Source organism: Sebastes fasciatus, chromosome 12, assembly GCF_043250625.1.
Source record: "Sebastes fasciatus isolate fSebFas1 chromosome 12, fSebFas1.pri, whole genome shotgun sequence".
NCBI classification, from domain to species: Eukaryota; Metazoa; Chordata; class Actinopteri; order Perciformes; family Sebastidae; genus Sebastes; species Sebastes fasciatus.
In genome coordinates, this window is record NC_133806.1 from 21756745 (window position 1) to 21773046 (window position 16302).

The 16302-nt window shown below is 40.1% G+C and overlaps 1 protein-coding gene across 2 annotated transcripts in view; it reads left to right on the forward strand.

The window, feature by feature from the left end:
- The window catches only part of col14a1a (collagen, type XIV, alpha 1a), a 152782-nt gene that overhangs the window by 128859 nt on the left and 7621 nt on the right, over nucleotides 1-16302 (forward strand). For both annotated transcript variants that reach the window (XM_074654161.1, XM_074654162.1), the window contains exons 40-46: nucleotides 364-417; nucleotides 6115-6168; nucleotides 6288-6359; nucleotides 9660-9695; nucleotides 11745-11811; nucleotides 11990-12181; nucleotides 15220-15297. In XM_074654161.1, coding sequence (XP_074510262.1) covers nucleotides 364-417; nucleotides 6115-6168; nucleotides 6288-6359; nucleotides 9660-9695; nucleotides 11745-11811; nucleotides 11990-12181; nucleotides 15220-15297 — 553 coding nt within the window. The remainder of the gene's footprint in view (nucleotides 1-363; nucleotides 418-6114; nucleotides 6169-6287; nucleotides 6360-9659; nucleotides 9696-11744; nucleotides 11812-11989; nucleotides 12182-15219; nucleotides 15298-16302) is intronic.

Sequence of the window (16302 nt, forward strand, 5' to 3'; positions counted from 1 at the left end):
GAAACAGCAATAGTCAGAAAAATCTCCCATTGACCGGAAAAAAAGCCCATTTGTCCGACAGTCTGAAAACAACCCGAAAACAAACTCCCTTTGTTCCAAAGCCCGGAAAATACACACTGTGCTTGGTGTGAAATGGCTTTTAGAATGAAAAAGTGAGATAAATTCACAAATCAAAAAACATGATCTAAAGGAAAGGCATGATTTAATTTCAATTGCTATCGCATTGCTTCACATTTGCAGTATAAATGCTACTTTTCTTAATTGTATATCTTCACTAAATGTCCAGTGATGTGCTATGTTGTATGTGAACCACAGTCAGTGTTGTGATAGTGATTCAAACCTGCTTGTCTGTGTTTTGTTTAGGGTGTTCCTGGAAGCTCGGGCTCCCCTGGTAGAGACGGTCCCCCAGGACCAAGGGTAAGATAATACACTGACATTACCTCTATTAGTTACTGTTACACAATGTGGTTCTCTGGGATATATAGTATAGTGTAGTGATGATGTGATGCATGTCACTATTCTACTGCAGTAAGACGCATAGTATATGTAGATGGGGATATCACATCCCTATCTACGCATGCTATATGACTTATATTGTCTACATGTCTATATACTATATTGAGATGTAGACAATATAAGTATTTTTATTTGGGTTTGAGTTTAATGGGATATAAAAACACAATTTGTGGCAGTTGTTTTGGTGTAAATGAAAAAAAAAGTGATGGTGATGATAAATGGTGTATATATATATTTGATGATAAAAGCACATCTTTCTGCTGACACCATCATAACTAGTTGAAGAAGGTGCTCTAAGATATGAAAAAGGCCATTTGGATGTGGTTTTGAGAAAAAAGCATGTAGGCATAGCAACACACAACAGCATAGAGGTTAAAAAAAAATCTTTCTATCCTTTGGAAAATGAATTGAGCAATCATTCACGTCTGTTGTGAAAATATTTGCGGTACGGTGGTAATTTTCCAGCGGTGTACAGTATCTAAATGTTCAACGTCTCTTCATAAAACCATACAAGTCTTCCCCCAGTGGTAGAAAACAGTACAGTACCAACATAGTAACTGTAGTGGACCGAGGAATCAGGCCTTACAATACCCAACTGGGCTGTAAATACCAAAACAGCAACGCAGCCAGAGCGTAATGTGTCGGCAAGCAGAAAGAAGAGGTTTTATCCAAATACGTAATATGATAACAGAAGAGTTTTGTCCTGGCCCGGCCCCTGGCGAGACGAAAGTCTCTACACATAATCCATCTGCTGTCTCTTTGTTGGCTGACAGCAGTCCAGATGCTCATCCCCTCAGTGGTAGTATTCAGAACATAGTTTTCAGGCTTGTCATGTGGTTTTCTTCAGGACAATTGTGTAACTGGGGTTTCTTCTCACGACGCCGGATAGGTTTGGAGTTTTTGAAAGTTTCAGCAAGACGAGCATTAAAGGTCCAGTGCCTAGGATTTAGGGGGATATATTAGTAGAAATGGAATAAAATATTCATAACCATGTTTTCATTAGTGTATAATCCCCTGAAACTAATTGTTGTGTTTTCGTTAGCTTAGAATGAGCCCTTCATATCTACAGAGGGAGCGGGTCCTCTTCCACGGAGTCCGTCATGTTTCTATAATAGCACAGCACGGACAAACCAAACAGGCTCTAGAGAGAGCCTTTCACGTTTTTACGTTACCTGAAGGCCACCGTAGTTCTCATACACGCTTGTGAAACTGGGTAACGTGAGCCAGCGAGTGCAAAACCATGATAAAAAAGTAGGCGAGACGAAGGTCCTGAAGGATACCACGGCGTTACCGCAGTTTTGCACTCGGTGGTTCACGTTACCGCAGTCTTGGAAAAGGAGGAGTGAGCGGAGGGATACTTAGTTGGTTGCAATCTGCAACCGCACCACTAGATGTCACTTAATCCTACACACTGCACCTTTAACTCACAAACTGTTTTGTTTTTATTAAAGGTGCCAATAACAACCATAACATTGTAAAATTACATCTGGGCTAAATCTTTAATCTGCTTTCTAGTAGGGACTTTGTTTTCTACTATTGTTTGAAGCAGCAGTGTGCTAGAGATTTCTGAAGATTTGATTACTTGGGCAACTGACTATATAGCCTGTAGATAAAGTGAGCAAGGCTTCTACAAACAAATGTATTGATATGAAAGAGTGCGTGTCTCCACACAACAGTCGTTATCTTCCATTGTAAATAATACGTATGCATTAAGCGGCAACAACTTGAATGCTGAAATGAATCCAATAATCACCTTAAGATATAGTTCCTCTTATGGATACTAGAGATCTTTAAAGATCACTGCATTAGATTGACTTGGAAAACTCTCAAATCTTATCTAGAGTCATTAAAATCAAACCAAGTGGTTAGTTAAACTCTTCTCAAGCTACAATTTATAGGGATTTGAAGGATAGAATATTCGTCTAGAATATTATTGAATAAATATTCACAGCTTGATTCTTTTATGATACCATTAACAAAGCCCTGTTCGGCAGTTTACTGAATCCAGTCCTCCTCAAATTTTAGTGTGTGGTGATGTGACGTTAACACAGCCACACTCACAGAATACAGTACATGTTTACTGATGTAATTATTCATCTCAAAATCATGTGAAATTGCTAATCGGGGAGCAATTTCAGCTGTTATATATTTGGAAAGCTACCCCCTTTGCAGCATTGATTATGACAGGCCTCCCACATCCATATTTCATCAAGATGCTTCAGATCTATTGTGTATTATATATTTGTGATTGTTGTAGAGAGTACTAGAAAAGAATTACACCATTGGTGTGTTCGTAGAATCACAAAGAGCCAATTATAATTTAGTTTCCATACACGACAGGAAACATCTAAAATCTGTTTTTTTATTGTTGCAGAATAACTGCAGCGTCACACTCTGATGTTTCCAGCAGCGTGCTCAGGCTGAATTTCCTCTAAATGTTTTTTTCAGTGGATGCATTGAAAGCAGCAGGGAAGGGGACGCAGTGAATACTGATACGAATCAATTCACAAGAGGTCATCAATGCAAAAGCAATTTCTGTTATCACTACTCTTTTGACAGCGATATAGAAACTAGAATGTAGCCAACTGAACAGTAATTATAAACAAGAAGCAGCTTTTGAAAATGAATTAATTCACAATGTATGTGCGACTTTTTGGGGTTGCAGCATAGTGGGGTGGGGGAGGGGGGGTGTTATCCCAGCCACTAGTCCGTAACATCCAATGTGTACAAAGCAGAACAGGGAAATCAGATAGCCCTTTGTTGACTCGCAGTAAAACTTGCCAGCATCGCACTAGTCCACTGGGCATAAACACAACAAAACTGAGGTGTATAAAAGCCAAAAAAAAGTCTGGCAAAGACTTCACTGCAGCAGCCAGTTAGATCAGTTGAAACAACAGTAACTGTCTCCTGGGTACTTTATTTGTCTATATCACTGAGAAAGGGATCACGCAAAGCTATAAATCTTTATTTTGTCATTGAGGCTTACATTACAGAACTTTTCAAACTTTTACAACTCGGGACCAAACTGAGTAGATCTAGCTTTTTCCCTCACAAGATGCAGGCTCATAAAAACATGCTGGCACTCCTGTCATAACTCCCAACTTTATTATTTAAGATATACTGATAACTCGTAAATTATCCAATACGGAGAAGGTGCAGTTCTCATCAAAATTTTACTTGAGCGTCCAAGTTCACCTTAGAGCACTTTGCAAAAAAGGTTTAATATAAATAGAGAGTTAAATTGTATTACCTCCGCCAAGGCCAAAGGACGTTATGTTTTCACTGGCGTTGGTTTGTTCGTTTGGAGGTTTACTCCACGGTGGATTTGAATTACATGTTTTTGGAGGGGTGGGGTGTGGCACAATGAACAATCCATTAGATTTTGGTGGCGATCCGGATCATGATCTGGCTTTGTTTTTGTTTTTTAATAACTCCGCTCAGCCTGTGCATTAACACCACAGGCTTTAAGACATGCGCAGTGTAACTGATGACGCATTCATGACGCGTCACCCAGCCTCTTTCCTTCTGCCTGCAGAGAGAGGGACAGAGAGAGAGCGGTGGGTGGAGGGAGGAGGGGACACCTGTAGATTCGGCGTTTTTTCACATTAAACTCGGTGAAATTACAGTTGAGTTCAACCAAAGCACACTTGGTGATTGTTGGAAAGAGTAACGACGACAGTTTAGGTGAGTTTTACTTTGTTTCTGTCCAGTTTGAATGAAATCTTTTACGCTGCTCCGCTACGTACAGCTGATCTCAACATGAACAAAGTCACACGTGGATGATGGCGTAAGCTGCACGGAGAGGGGGGGCAATCGTACTCGGGCAGCTTGGCGGAGGTCTGCTCTCTCCGAGTGCCATTCTAGTTAATATATCAGAATTGTTAACATCGAAAGAACCTGCCTTTTGTTGATGGGTATTTCACCACGCATATGAAATCTGAATTAGAATAGCTTCACCCCAATTTTGTGGACTTTAGATCAAACTATCAACCTGTTACAGCTTGGAATATAACAGCAGTGATACATTGACATGAGCCTGACCTCCTGTGAGAGAAGGCAGCAGGCTGAATTCCTTATATGAATAATAGAAAAAGAAAAAGTTGAATGTTTGGATTATAATATAGCCAGTATTGGGAACATTTATAGTATAACACCAGGCTGACTCTCACCCCAGTGTCACATCTAATGCTTCTTATCTTCACAGTGGAACATTTCGTAACCTTTTGTGTCTTAAGATAAGTCGTTTTGGTCTAGACGTGCTTCTGCTCTATTTGAAAGGATTTCAATGTCAAAAGTGTCTGACATTGTGAGACTTGAATATTGGGAGGAACCAAAGCCTCCTCCAGAGTCCCATTAGTGAGTTTACCAGGGCGATTGTTTACTGTGTGACACCAGAGTGACTCTCGCAGAGGAGCTTTCTGATGTCACATTCTGGCAAAGCTTTTCAGAGAAGCTCATGCATATGTTATTATTTAATAAATTCAGGTTTTGTTGTGCAGTCAAACACTTGGGTTTTGGCACATTTATTTGTAAGGTAAAGATCCCCCATGAGAATGTAACAAAGCCTGATGCTTTAGCTGTTGTGGGGAACACTTAGGATGTAACGCCACAGGGGAATTTCCTGCTCCAAGATGTGCTGTCCCACTTTGCCTTTCTAAATGGGATTATAAAAACTGTACAAGCAAGAAACACGTCCAGAATAAATGCTAAGAAATCAGAGAAAACTAACACATGACGTAAATGCTCCTTCCAAGTTTTCCAACCTTACATAATAACACTCTACACTTCATTCACGGCTTTGTACCCTTACAGAGGTTAAACTAAATACCATATTAGGACTGTGTCCATGTTGAAAGGGCATCAGCCTCAATGTGTGACCACAAAGTAACTTCAGACATCCAAGCTAAAATGAAAGGATTAACTGAACCCCAGGTTAAGCTCTTTTCCAGGACAATCTGAAAATGTGTTTTAATAACACTGAATTTGTTCAATTTGACTGGCCTATAAATATTGCGATAGATCAAAGCCATCATCATGTTATTATGTATCATGTTATTATTATACGTCATAAAACCAGACCCTATACAGGATTGTCATAAAGTCAGTATGAATGTGCTTCTGAAGTTAAAGCTCTAGTTTCATATCCACGTGTTCTCTTCAAACCACAGCGTCATGGAGAAGACATTAAATGGCGGAGATGGCATTAAACACCTTGAGGCAACTAAAATACAGATTGTGAAAAACTTAACAGTCTTATTGTGAAAAACCCAACAGTCAGGAAGAATGAACCAGTGTTTTCTACAAACCGTCTAAAAGTAAAACCAAACATAAAGGTCTGATTGGAGGCATTTGTTGGCAGACTTTGAGGTTGGACAACAGCCAGTAGAAGTAGCAGATGCAACGGTTTGGTTTCCGTCAGTAGCCTGTATGTTAATTGTATTAGAAAATAACAGTCGTACTCGGTCGGTTTAGTCTGGAGACTCGCAGGAAATTCCTCAGGTCATTTAGAACGGGCTCGTGCAAAACAAAGTTCAACCTACAATTATGAAAGTGTAGCTAATATTTGATATACTGACTGTTTTCATCTGTGTCTCTCAGGGGTTGCCGGGTAATAATGGACCACAGGGACGACAAGGACCTCATGGACCTGTTGTAAGTCTTTCTTTATATTATTCTCAGCATCCTTTTGTCTGTCAGATCACCCAGATACATGGACCTGACTGATCCTTCTGCTTACTGTCTCTTTCTTTTACCGCCTGTCTTTCTCTCAGGGAACCCCGGGAGCACCAGGAGCTCCAGGACCTGGTGGGTCAGCAGGGTCCCAAGGAGATCAAGGACTTCCTGTGAGTGAAAATCTTTTGTTTTATTTTGTTAAGATTGATGTGATAAAAAACCTCTGATACTGAATGTGCTTGAGACACAAGAACTCTAATAAAAGGCATGATAAAAGTCAACGTAACTTATCCTGATTAACTATGAAAGAACGAGGACATGACCTCTCCACTACCTCCTCCTTCTGATTTCTCCTCTATAGATGTTTCATATCCTATCATGCCTCCCTAAATTTACAGGAGAACAACAATCTCATAACTTCGTCACAAGGTTACAGATTTGTTTAAATATAAATAGCAATGTGGTTCGTTCCAACGCTGACAAGGAGCTCATGCTTCACAGATTGTTTATTCTTGTCCTTTTTGTCCTGCTTCACTTTCTGCTCTCCCTCCTCTTGACTGGAAACAGCCTGTAAGTATTGGACGCAGTCCTCATAATAACACATGTTTCCTTTAGTCATGAGTTAGTTTTGCTAATAAGGCTTATCTTTTTAGGATATCCAAAAGACAAATCTCATAAAGTGGCATACTGTAGTACTTAAGGAATAATAATTCATCTTTTGTAGGGCTGACTCGAATGCTTTGAAGCATGTTATTTTTATATATAAGTATGTAATAATGTATAAATCCCCAAATAGCCCATGAAATAAATAATACTCCCACAACATTATTCATTATTCATATCCAACATTAATTATTATTAGTTATTCTCATACGGATGTCGCTGTTTGTTGTCGGTACCGGGCACTGAAACAGGGGAGATGGAGACGGACAGACAGACAGAAGAACATGTCAGCCTGTAGTGCCGCGCCGCTCCGCAAAGCTCCGAATACCTTCAAATACTTCTCTCCGAAGCTTTGAAGCCCAAATATTGGTATTTGGGTCAGCCCTAATCTTTTGAAAATCAATATATGAAAGTTCAACTTTGATTCTAAACGTACAGTAAGTCAGTTTGTTAAGCCCTGCAAAAGAAGAAAGATGTACAAGTGACACGAGCACAGAGAAGGAAGCGCAGGAGAAGATGTTGGGTTCCAAACTTTGTGTAATGCTAACAGGAACAGATGATACTGGGATGGTGGTGACAGCTAATCTAGTCTTGGGTCAGCTCTGCAGGCCAGCAGCAAAGTTTGGCTCAGAGAGGCAGAGCTATAAATCACTTACCGACACTCCCTCCCCCTCTCACACACACACACACATACATACAAAGAATAAAAAAACAGTGAGAGATCACATCTGCCTCATCTCTGAGACGTAGAGGACACAGACACTCGTATGAATGTATGCACATGCAGCAAACACAAACGTGGACAAAAAAAGTCGAATCAAATCTCACTTTCTTGAGCAATAACCTCCTATACATCTTAAACTTTTAGTTTCAAACTTCACCTCAACTTTAAATTGCTGATTCAGTCCCCGTTCTGCCCCCTGCAACCCTTCACCAGGTTTCTTCTGCAATGAGAATATTTTTCCTCTTAAACAAGTAGTTGTTTTTTTATCTGAAATAGCAGCCATTTAAATCTGCAGGGAAATTTTTGCATTTTGTTTCATCGTGTTGTAGCTGACCTTAAGACGTGGAAGTCACTCCGAGCAGTTTTGTTGAGGTGAACACAAAAGTGCCGCACATCTGTCCCACTGCATTGAGGAATTTGGTGAACGACAGTGGATTTATACCAACCGAGGCAGGATAAGAATATAAAGATGCAGAGTAGCAGGACTCTTCAATTCCATGAGCTCACAAGTCATAGCGTCTAATATGAAATCCAAAACTGTTCTGTTTTAGGAATGACACGATTCATCTGGAAATGTTATGCTCTATCTATCAAGATCAATATTCATAAAACTTCTTAATACGGAACAGAACGAAACATATTGTATTTGTATCTTATTATCAGGCTTTTGCAAAGTGGTCAATCGGTCCAAGTTGTCAAAATCTCGAGGAAGCAGAAGTGACAGATGTCCCTTGAAGATAGCAGCAGAATCCACCTTGGATTGGTCATTACATTTGTTTTACTTTTGCACTGACTGTTTCAAATACCTCTATATATACAGTTGGCCTCACAAGTCCATCAAGTTGTTGTAACACTTGATGTCCGGAGTGTGCGGCAATGATTCCAATGACTACCTGACCTGGATAAAGTACTGTTTCTGAATGTGGTTTCCAGTGACTCGACCACCTGAGGGTTTTCTTTAAATTTATCTTGCTTGACTTGGTAGCAAGCCACCTTATGTTTGCCAGTTACAAAAGAAAAAAGCAGCAATCTTCTTGTGACTGTTTTGTCAGTCCACACTGAAGTGCTGTGCAAGAGGAAAGTCATCATAAACTTACCTCCCTCGGCGGATGAACTGTAAAACATTTTGAGTGAAAAAACATTGACTCTGACAGACTCTACATATACAGGGCACTATGGGAAGATAGTTTTGATAAAATAATAAAAGAAAACAGATTTATATGAGAAATATTCGTGTCTTTTTCACACTCTGATACTTAGTTTGACTCCCACACAGTTTGATTTGGTTTTCCCATGTCACCCTGATAAGAGAGTAGACATTTATATGCCCAGGAAGACTCAAGAGATCCAGACAGACACACAGAGGAGGTCCAGGAGAAGACTTTTATTGTGGAGATCTGCACTCCAATTCAGCGCCTGTGTCAAATGTTGGCACGGGCTTTCTATCATCTGCAATATAGTACAGATACTCTGTGATATGCCAGGCCTGCCGACACATTTTCTCATCCTTCTCTATCCACCAAACACAGCCAGTCAGTCGGTGGTCAAGGACATTTTCCCCCAAGATAAACAAGCTTTTATTCAAAAGCTGTAACAACATCAAACTGATATTCATCATATCAGCACATGTTTTCTGTGGCCAGGAAATAGTTGTCTTTTATTTGCCTCTGGATCACAATGCGTTACACTGTGATATGCATTCGCTGGCTTTATGTGCTTGGCAGGTTTTTTGTGTGTACGTGTGTGTTGTGATCAGATATGCATCTGTGTGTTTTACAGTGTTGGCAGTAGCAGAAAGGCAGCGCATCCAAGGCACAGAATTGCTCTCTGTTTGTGGGCACACATGCTGTGGGGCTTATGTGTGTGTTGTCTTTAGGACACTAAGAAATTTAAATGCATTTAGTCATACCAGCTGTTAGATCAGAGAAGAAAAATGTGTGCGCATATGTGTGTGTGATGAAGAGGCATAAGGAAAAGGAGAGAGATGGAGAGTAATGAGGTGGAGACATTAAAGGCGAGAGGCTATTTCTGAGTACACATCCCAGTCCAATGTTTATTCTCCTCCTGTGCTTTTATGTTCCAGGGTCCTGCTGGTACCAAAGGCGATAAGGGAGAAAGAGTAAGTCATTCCACTCACGCACTTCAACCACTGTTTAGAGCAAATCATGTTTTTACTGCTCCATTTTGCAGAGGAAATATTGTTATTTTGCTGAAGTAAAACTCAAACTATTACTCACTAATGCTTTACACCATTGTTTTTTAAGAAACCAAATTACCCTCAAGTACACAACATTCACTTTATTTCTCCCTTTTTTCATTCCCTCAAACTTGCTTAGAGCAAACCAAATCATTGTTCTTGGTTCAAATTTGCAGCTGAGCAGGGTCTGTATTTTTGCTGACACAGTAGCAAGGCCATCGCCGCCGGGGGCTTGAGAGACACGCACCTTGCAAACTTGAATCTAACATGTAATTCCTGATTCTGCCCCATTTTGTCGACTGTTAGGGACATTTGTACCTCGCTGCAGTTCATTTTCGTAGTAAGAATCAACATGAAAGTCTCTTTAAAAAAATGACAGGGACTTCTCCTCTTTGTTGTGCATTATGTGGGTTGGCCCTGTTTTGGATGAAGCTGGTTAGAATCTTGTAATGTGTGTAATCTACCCTAAAATCCATTTCACAGTCATTTAAACGGTAATAATTGAACGAGGGAAAAGTAAACGTTCTCTACAAAGCTTTTTTCTCTAATATATTTTTGCGATATACACAGTAATAGATGTCACATCAAATTAGTGTATGATTGATTGATGATTAGTACAAGGCAAAAGAGGAGACTGCTAGCTGAATTCATTATAAACATCAGTTAATCAGTGAGACCTTTTTGATTTAAGATGCATGTATGGCTTTTAAAGTTGTGACCAACTCAGCTTTATCTTCTTAAAGGAACAGTGTGTACCATTTCAGGGGATCTATTAGCAGAAATAGAATATAATACTCATAACTATGTTTTCATTAGTGTATAATCACCTGAAACTAAGAATCGTTGTGTTTTCATTAGCTTAGAATGAGCCCTTCATGTCTACATAGGGAGCGGGTCCTCTTCACGGAGTCCACCATGTTGCTCCACCATGTTTCTACAGTAGCCCAGAACGAACAAACCAAACACTGGCTCTAGAGAGAGCCTTTCACATTATTATGTTACCTGAAGGCCACCGTAGTTCTCCAACACGCTTGTGAAACTGCGGTAAAGTGAGCCGCAGAGTAAAGAACGTGGTAATGCCAGCTGCCATTGGTTATTATGGTAAGGATGGCCTCTGAGCGAGGCTTGGAAAAGGAGGAATGAGCAGAGGGGTACTCAGTTGTTTGCAACCTGCAACCACACCACTAGATGCCGCCAAATCCTACACACTGTCCCTTTAAAAGATTCCGATACACTCAACCAGTAATGCAATTCTACAGTGCCTTTCATTAGACCCTCCTCTTGCCTCCTAAATGCCCACTTTCAAACCGCTTTGGAAAGCTCCTCTGGAGACACAGAAGATAGTATTCAACTGTTTTCATGGGTTGTGTAGTACTCCTTATGACATGTATACTGAACTTTGAGGTTGGGATTTAAAAAATATAAGTTACCATTTAAGTCACTTTATTACAAAAAAGGTCCAAAAGTTCGAAACCTTTTCAAGTTATCAACTCAATTCCAACTGTAGTTTCAGGTCACTCCAAGCTAAGTTAGATATTAAGTACAGTAAGACTCTTCAGAAAATCAAGTAAGATTTCACTGCCACTGCTTATTCTAGCTATCAACTACAATAAACACAAAAGTTGATTTTAAAATGTGTTATTCTGTAGAATACCAGTTCAGTGGAATTACAGTCAAAGTCAACAAGGTTTTGTCCTATTATCATATAATTACATTTAGTTTCTATTTATTTGTGCACTTTATAAATACTTTGCTCTCATAAGTGAGCTATCTGTTTTGGCCAATATAAATATAAGGGGTATTAGAGTGTGGAATAAAGGTGGAGCAACACTCATTAAAACACCCACCAACCAATTTATCAACCACTGGTCTGGGCGTTTGTTACTGTGGTCGCTCAAATAGAAAAGTGGTATCGGTCTACCGTGTGGTTGTATAATATCAGACCGTGAGAGCTCCGTGTTTGTTCTTCAGGGTGACGTGCAATCCCAAGCTGCTGTGCGCGCCATCGCACGGCAAGTGTGTGAACAGCTCATCCAGAGTGAGTAATCAGGGATATTTACACATTAACATCAGCATGTTAAGTACAATTTCCTTGCTGAATGTGTTTCTTCTGACCTCTACTGGCTTCACTTGTTCCCTTGTTTCTTCAATTCTCTTTTGTTTGATTTGTGGTAAAAACATCATGTCAAACCATTCTCCTCCTCTACCTCCTGCAGGCCACTTGTCTCGCTATAACTCCATACTGAACCAGATACCCGTCCAGTCGTCGACGTCAGTCCGAACAGTACCCGGTCCGCCCGGAGAGCCGGGTAGGAGAGGCACCCCAGGACCTCAGGGAGAGCAAGGGCCATCCGGCAGGCCAGGCTTCCCTGGTACCAGCGGCCAGAACGGACGACCGGGAGAGAGAGGTGAGAGAGGAAGATGTTTAAGTGTGTGTTTATTAGTAAAGACAGTTATTTACAGGATGCACAACACATGTCAAGAGAGAGAGGCGGACAGAAGAAAAATATACACTTGGCAATTTCCATACATATATCTCATATTCTCTCAGTAATCCATCATCAGTCCTTCGCTGTTTGGGTTCGTCTAGACACTCTGACTGCATGCTATTGTTTATATTAGCGTCGGAAAGAGTGAGGAAACATTTGAGTGTTTATTACACCGCCCTTGCTGTAGTGAGCAGGTGATAGTCTGAACGAACTCATAATACTCATAACTGGAAAATAAGATGACAAATACAATGTGGAATAAAATATAATATGAAGTATAGAAAAATATGAAAAATACAGTCTATATGGAGCATTTGGCATCTCTTTCATTGAATGTTTATTTAATGTTTTTTGTTATAACATAGCTGTCAGGGAATGAGGAGAGAGAGAACAAGATGGAGAATGGCATGCAACAAAGTCCCTAGCTGGACGTTAAACCCCTAGGACTCCAGGGTGCCCCAACCGTTGGGTTTTCCTGTCATACAGCTTACAAATACAAAAAGGCAGTGTGAATGGAAGTAGGAATCTCTTCCCATTTTTTTAAAGGGGAAAGTGTGCTGATTTTACACATCAACATCTGTTCGGGCACTATCTCTTGGGGAGTACTACAGGATATGTAAAAACGTTGTATAAAGCTTTTTGTTGATCCAGAGAGAGTGGAGCTGGAGTCAGAACTGTCAGCAGACGGGTTGCATTGTGGATAATGCTAAATTGGTGGAATAAAAAGACCACTATAATAATAATCTGCCAGTGCAACTATTTAGTAGTATAATAACCTAAACCAAACTTATCAAGACTTCCAATATTAAACTTATAAATATTATAAACTACTAGTACTTCAGTGTCTTCGAAAAAGCAAAACCATTAAAACATGCACTGTATGTAGAGCGAATGTAAAAATGTGTTCTGGAAATATCAAATTTACATGGATGTAAAACTTTCAGCACATTTTAAAACAAAACAAAATAATGTGAAGTTTAAGAAAACCCACAGGATATTGTATGTCCTTTGCAAAAAAAAAAGTAGATCAAGCAGCATTGGAGCTGATGCATCTCTTTCATCTTCAATTCAATCTCTGCATTTCCTGTTGCTGTCCTCTGAATGAGTGATGTAGACAGTTATTTGGATAAAGATTGTTATTGTGACGTGACTGTGTAAAGCTCTGGTGTTGTGATAAATGTTTATGTAAAACAGGAGTGTCCAGCTGGTGAGGGCAGTGTGTAGTTGTGAAATACTCAAACGCTTCACTGTATGTGAACTGATGCATTTTCCTTGTCAACAATAGCCGCGGGCTTTTCTACTGTGAATAGAATAGAAATATTGCTCCAGCTGGAGCTTCAAACTGCCTGCTTGTTTGCGGCCTTTCGTGGTCTGGCCCGCTCTCTGACTCACAGTCAGGGTCAGAGCTCCCGTGAGGTTCGATCCAGGCCAGAAGACAGTAACTCTAATATCCATGAGGTCATTCCTCTGCCACGAGCCCTTAGTTGAGTAACTGCCTTTATGAGGCTCTGTCTTCATCACTAAAACGTGCAACCCACGCTAAAGAACCACATACCGAATGAGCCGGCACACATTGAGGGTTAGGAAAGTTGAGAGCGGCTGTCAGGAAATGTCCAGCATGCTTACCTCCTCTTCAGCGTTCCAGACCTTTGATTTTACCCAATAACATTTGCGATCTGCAGCCTCCACACACACACACACACACACACACACACATGCACTTTATTGTTTTATAGGCTGCACTGAAACCAGAGTAGGCCAAATATTATAAGAGATGTATGGCAGGCTTAAGAAAATTAGACATGTTATTATTAAGTCAGATGGTCCATTGAAGGCTGATACCAGGATCAGGAGCAAAGCTGTGCTCAGGCTCAACAGATGAAACCATTTATAGTCCTCATACTATACTGTCCTGAATATAAAGAGACTATATGGGTCAGCTAGTAGCCGCCATAGAGAGAATATCCCGAGACGAGGCCGCCAGTGTAGAAAATACTTTGTTATTTGCGATAATGTAAAATGTTTTCTCCTCAGCCCCACTGTGCTCACTTCCTCTCTACTGATGCAATTGATTAAGGCAGTCGTAAAAGCAGCAGGACATAAAATCTGCAGATCACCAGTTTTGTGTGGTTCTCTAATACTAGAGTTGTATCCATTAGGTCATTCAAACAGCTGCACCGCTGGACAGCAGCACAGAGCCAAGTCTGGGTTTATTGTACATTTTGTTAGACTTACCTTCCACGCTTAATTTATCCAGCACATTTATACAAAAATGTGTAATGTAATGCCAATATTGGGATAGAAAGTGGTGGACGAATTATTCAGAGAGTTTTCTAAAGTAAAAGTAACAACAACACAGTATACAATTACTCCAAATTACTCCTATTTCCATTAAAATGCAGCTGCATTAACAGCAAAATTTACTATCAAAGGTAAAAGTACTCATTCTGAACACAATGGCCTTTGTCTGTGATTATATTTACATGATTAGATTGTTAACACTGATGCAACAATGTGTTTTACTATTTCCATTTTACTATTATAGCTGGTCGAGGCAGAGCTGGTTTTAACTATTTTATATACAATTAGGTAGTTTATTCAAGTGGTTCCCAAATTAGAGGTCGAGTCCCCTCTCAGGGGTCGAGAGACGATTAATGAGGGGTTTGAAAGAAGAAAAAACTAAGTTCTGCTTTACAAATCTGTAATGCTTTTTTGATTTTTCTTTAATATTTGCTTTTTTTAAATAAATAATAATAATAATTTGACATCTTTGGGCCTCAAACTTTTATTTAAATAAAACCATGTGAGAAATTTAGAGCGGAAATCTTTCTGATGGAACTGCTAATAGCTCTGAAGGGGTCAAAAGCCCAAAAAGGTTGTCTGGTTTAATCATAAGAACTGCATGAGATGTGGTTTTGAGTTTAACGTGGATCTCTTTGAACTGTGTGTGTTTCCAGGTCTGTCGGGAGAGAAGGGAGAGAGGGGGAATCCAGGGGTCGGGAGTCAGGGACCTCGAGGACAATCTGGGCCTCCAGGTAAGATACTGACACAGTTTCTGAGCATGCGCGATAAGCTAAATCAACTGAATTCACTCTGTCTAGTCTTGGTGCTCAGATAACATTTGGAGGTGCTGCTTCAAAATATGATAATTTAACTTTATTCTGTTCCTAAACATTTGTTGTTGTTGTTGTTTTCCGACTGCGACCAAGCTGGAGCTACTGTACCATATGTGCAATGTTTTCCATTGTGTTCCCTCTAAACAAAACCAACCAAAAAAGTTTCAAATATTGAAACAGTAGAAAAGTAGGGATACTTAATGTGTTTTGGATCTGTGTTACTCTCTTAGCTGTGTTAAATCTCTGTATGAGAAAAGCAAGCAGACGCTTTGGACCGTGAATATAATTCGCTGTATTGATTTCCCTGTGCCCTGCGTGGAGTTTGGGGTTTGTGTTATGAAAATGTGTCAGTGATGGGATTTTCTGTTTACTGTTGTGCAATCAATACTCGCAGAACAAGCTGACAAAACTCACCAGAAACTTTTCTATGATAAGATAACTGTTAAAAAAAACAACTCCAAAACGTCAGTATGGAATGGAAAGGAAATCCTTTCCGAGAGAAAGGTATAGGGCAGAGCTGTCTTTATGCGCTGTGCTTTTCTGGAATATTTGTGGGATGATCATTTTTTGCTCTTGGCAAATGAAACTCCCTTCAAAATATTGATTTCATATTTGGGCTGACTGCTGAAGTGAGTCCTGATGGAGCACTTTCTCTTGTGTAAACAGAAAACAGAAGCCCCTGGCTGAGTACTGTGTTATTCCTGCTCCTGCCCTCAGGACATTCACTATCATCTCCCTCATCCAGAAATGACAATCATGTCTTTTCTGCCATGTTGTCACAGCCGCAGAGAGAGGAGAGAGGGATTTAGAAGAGATTGAAGAGGTGATAGTACAGTGACAGGATAGAGCCTGGATAGCACATTTTTAGTTTATTTTTCCTTCCCTCTCTTCCTTATCCCCTCTCAGCAGGCGTCACACTGGTGG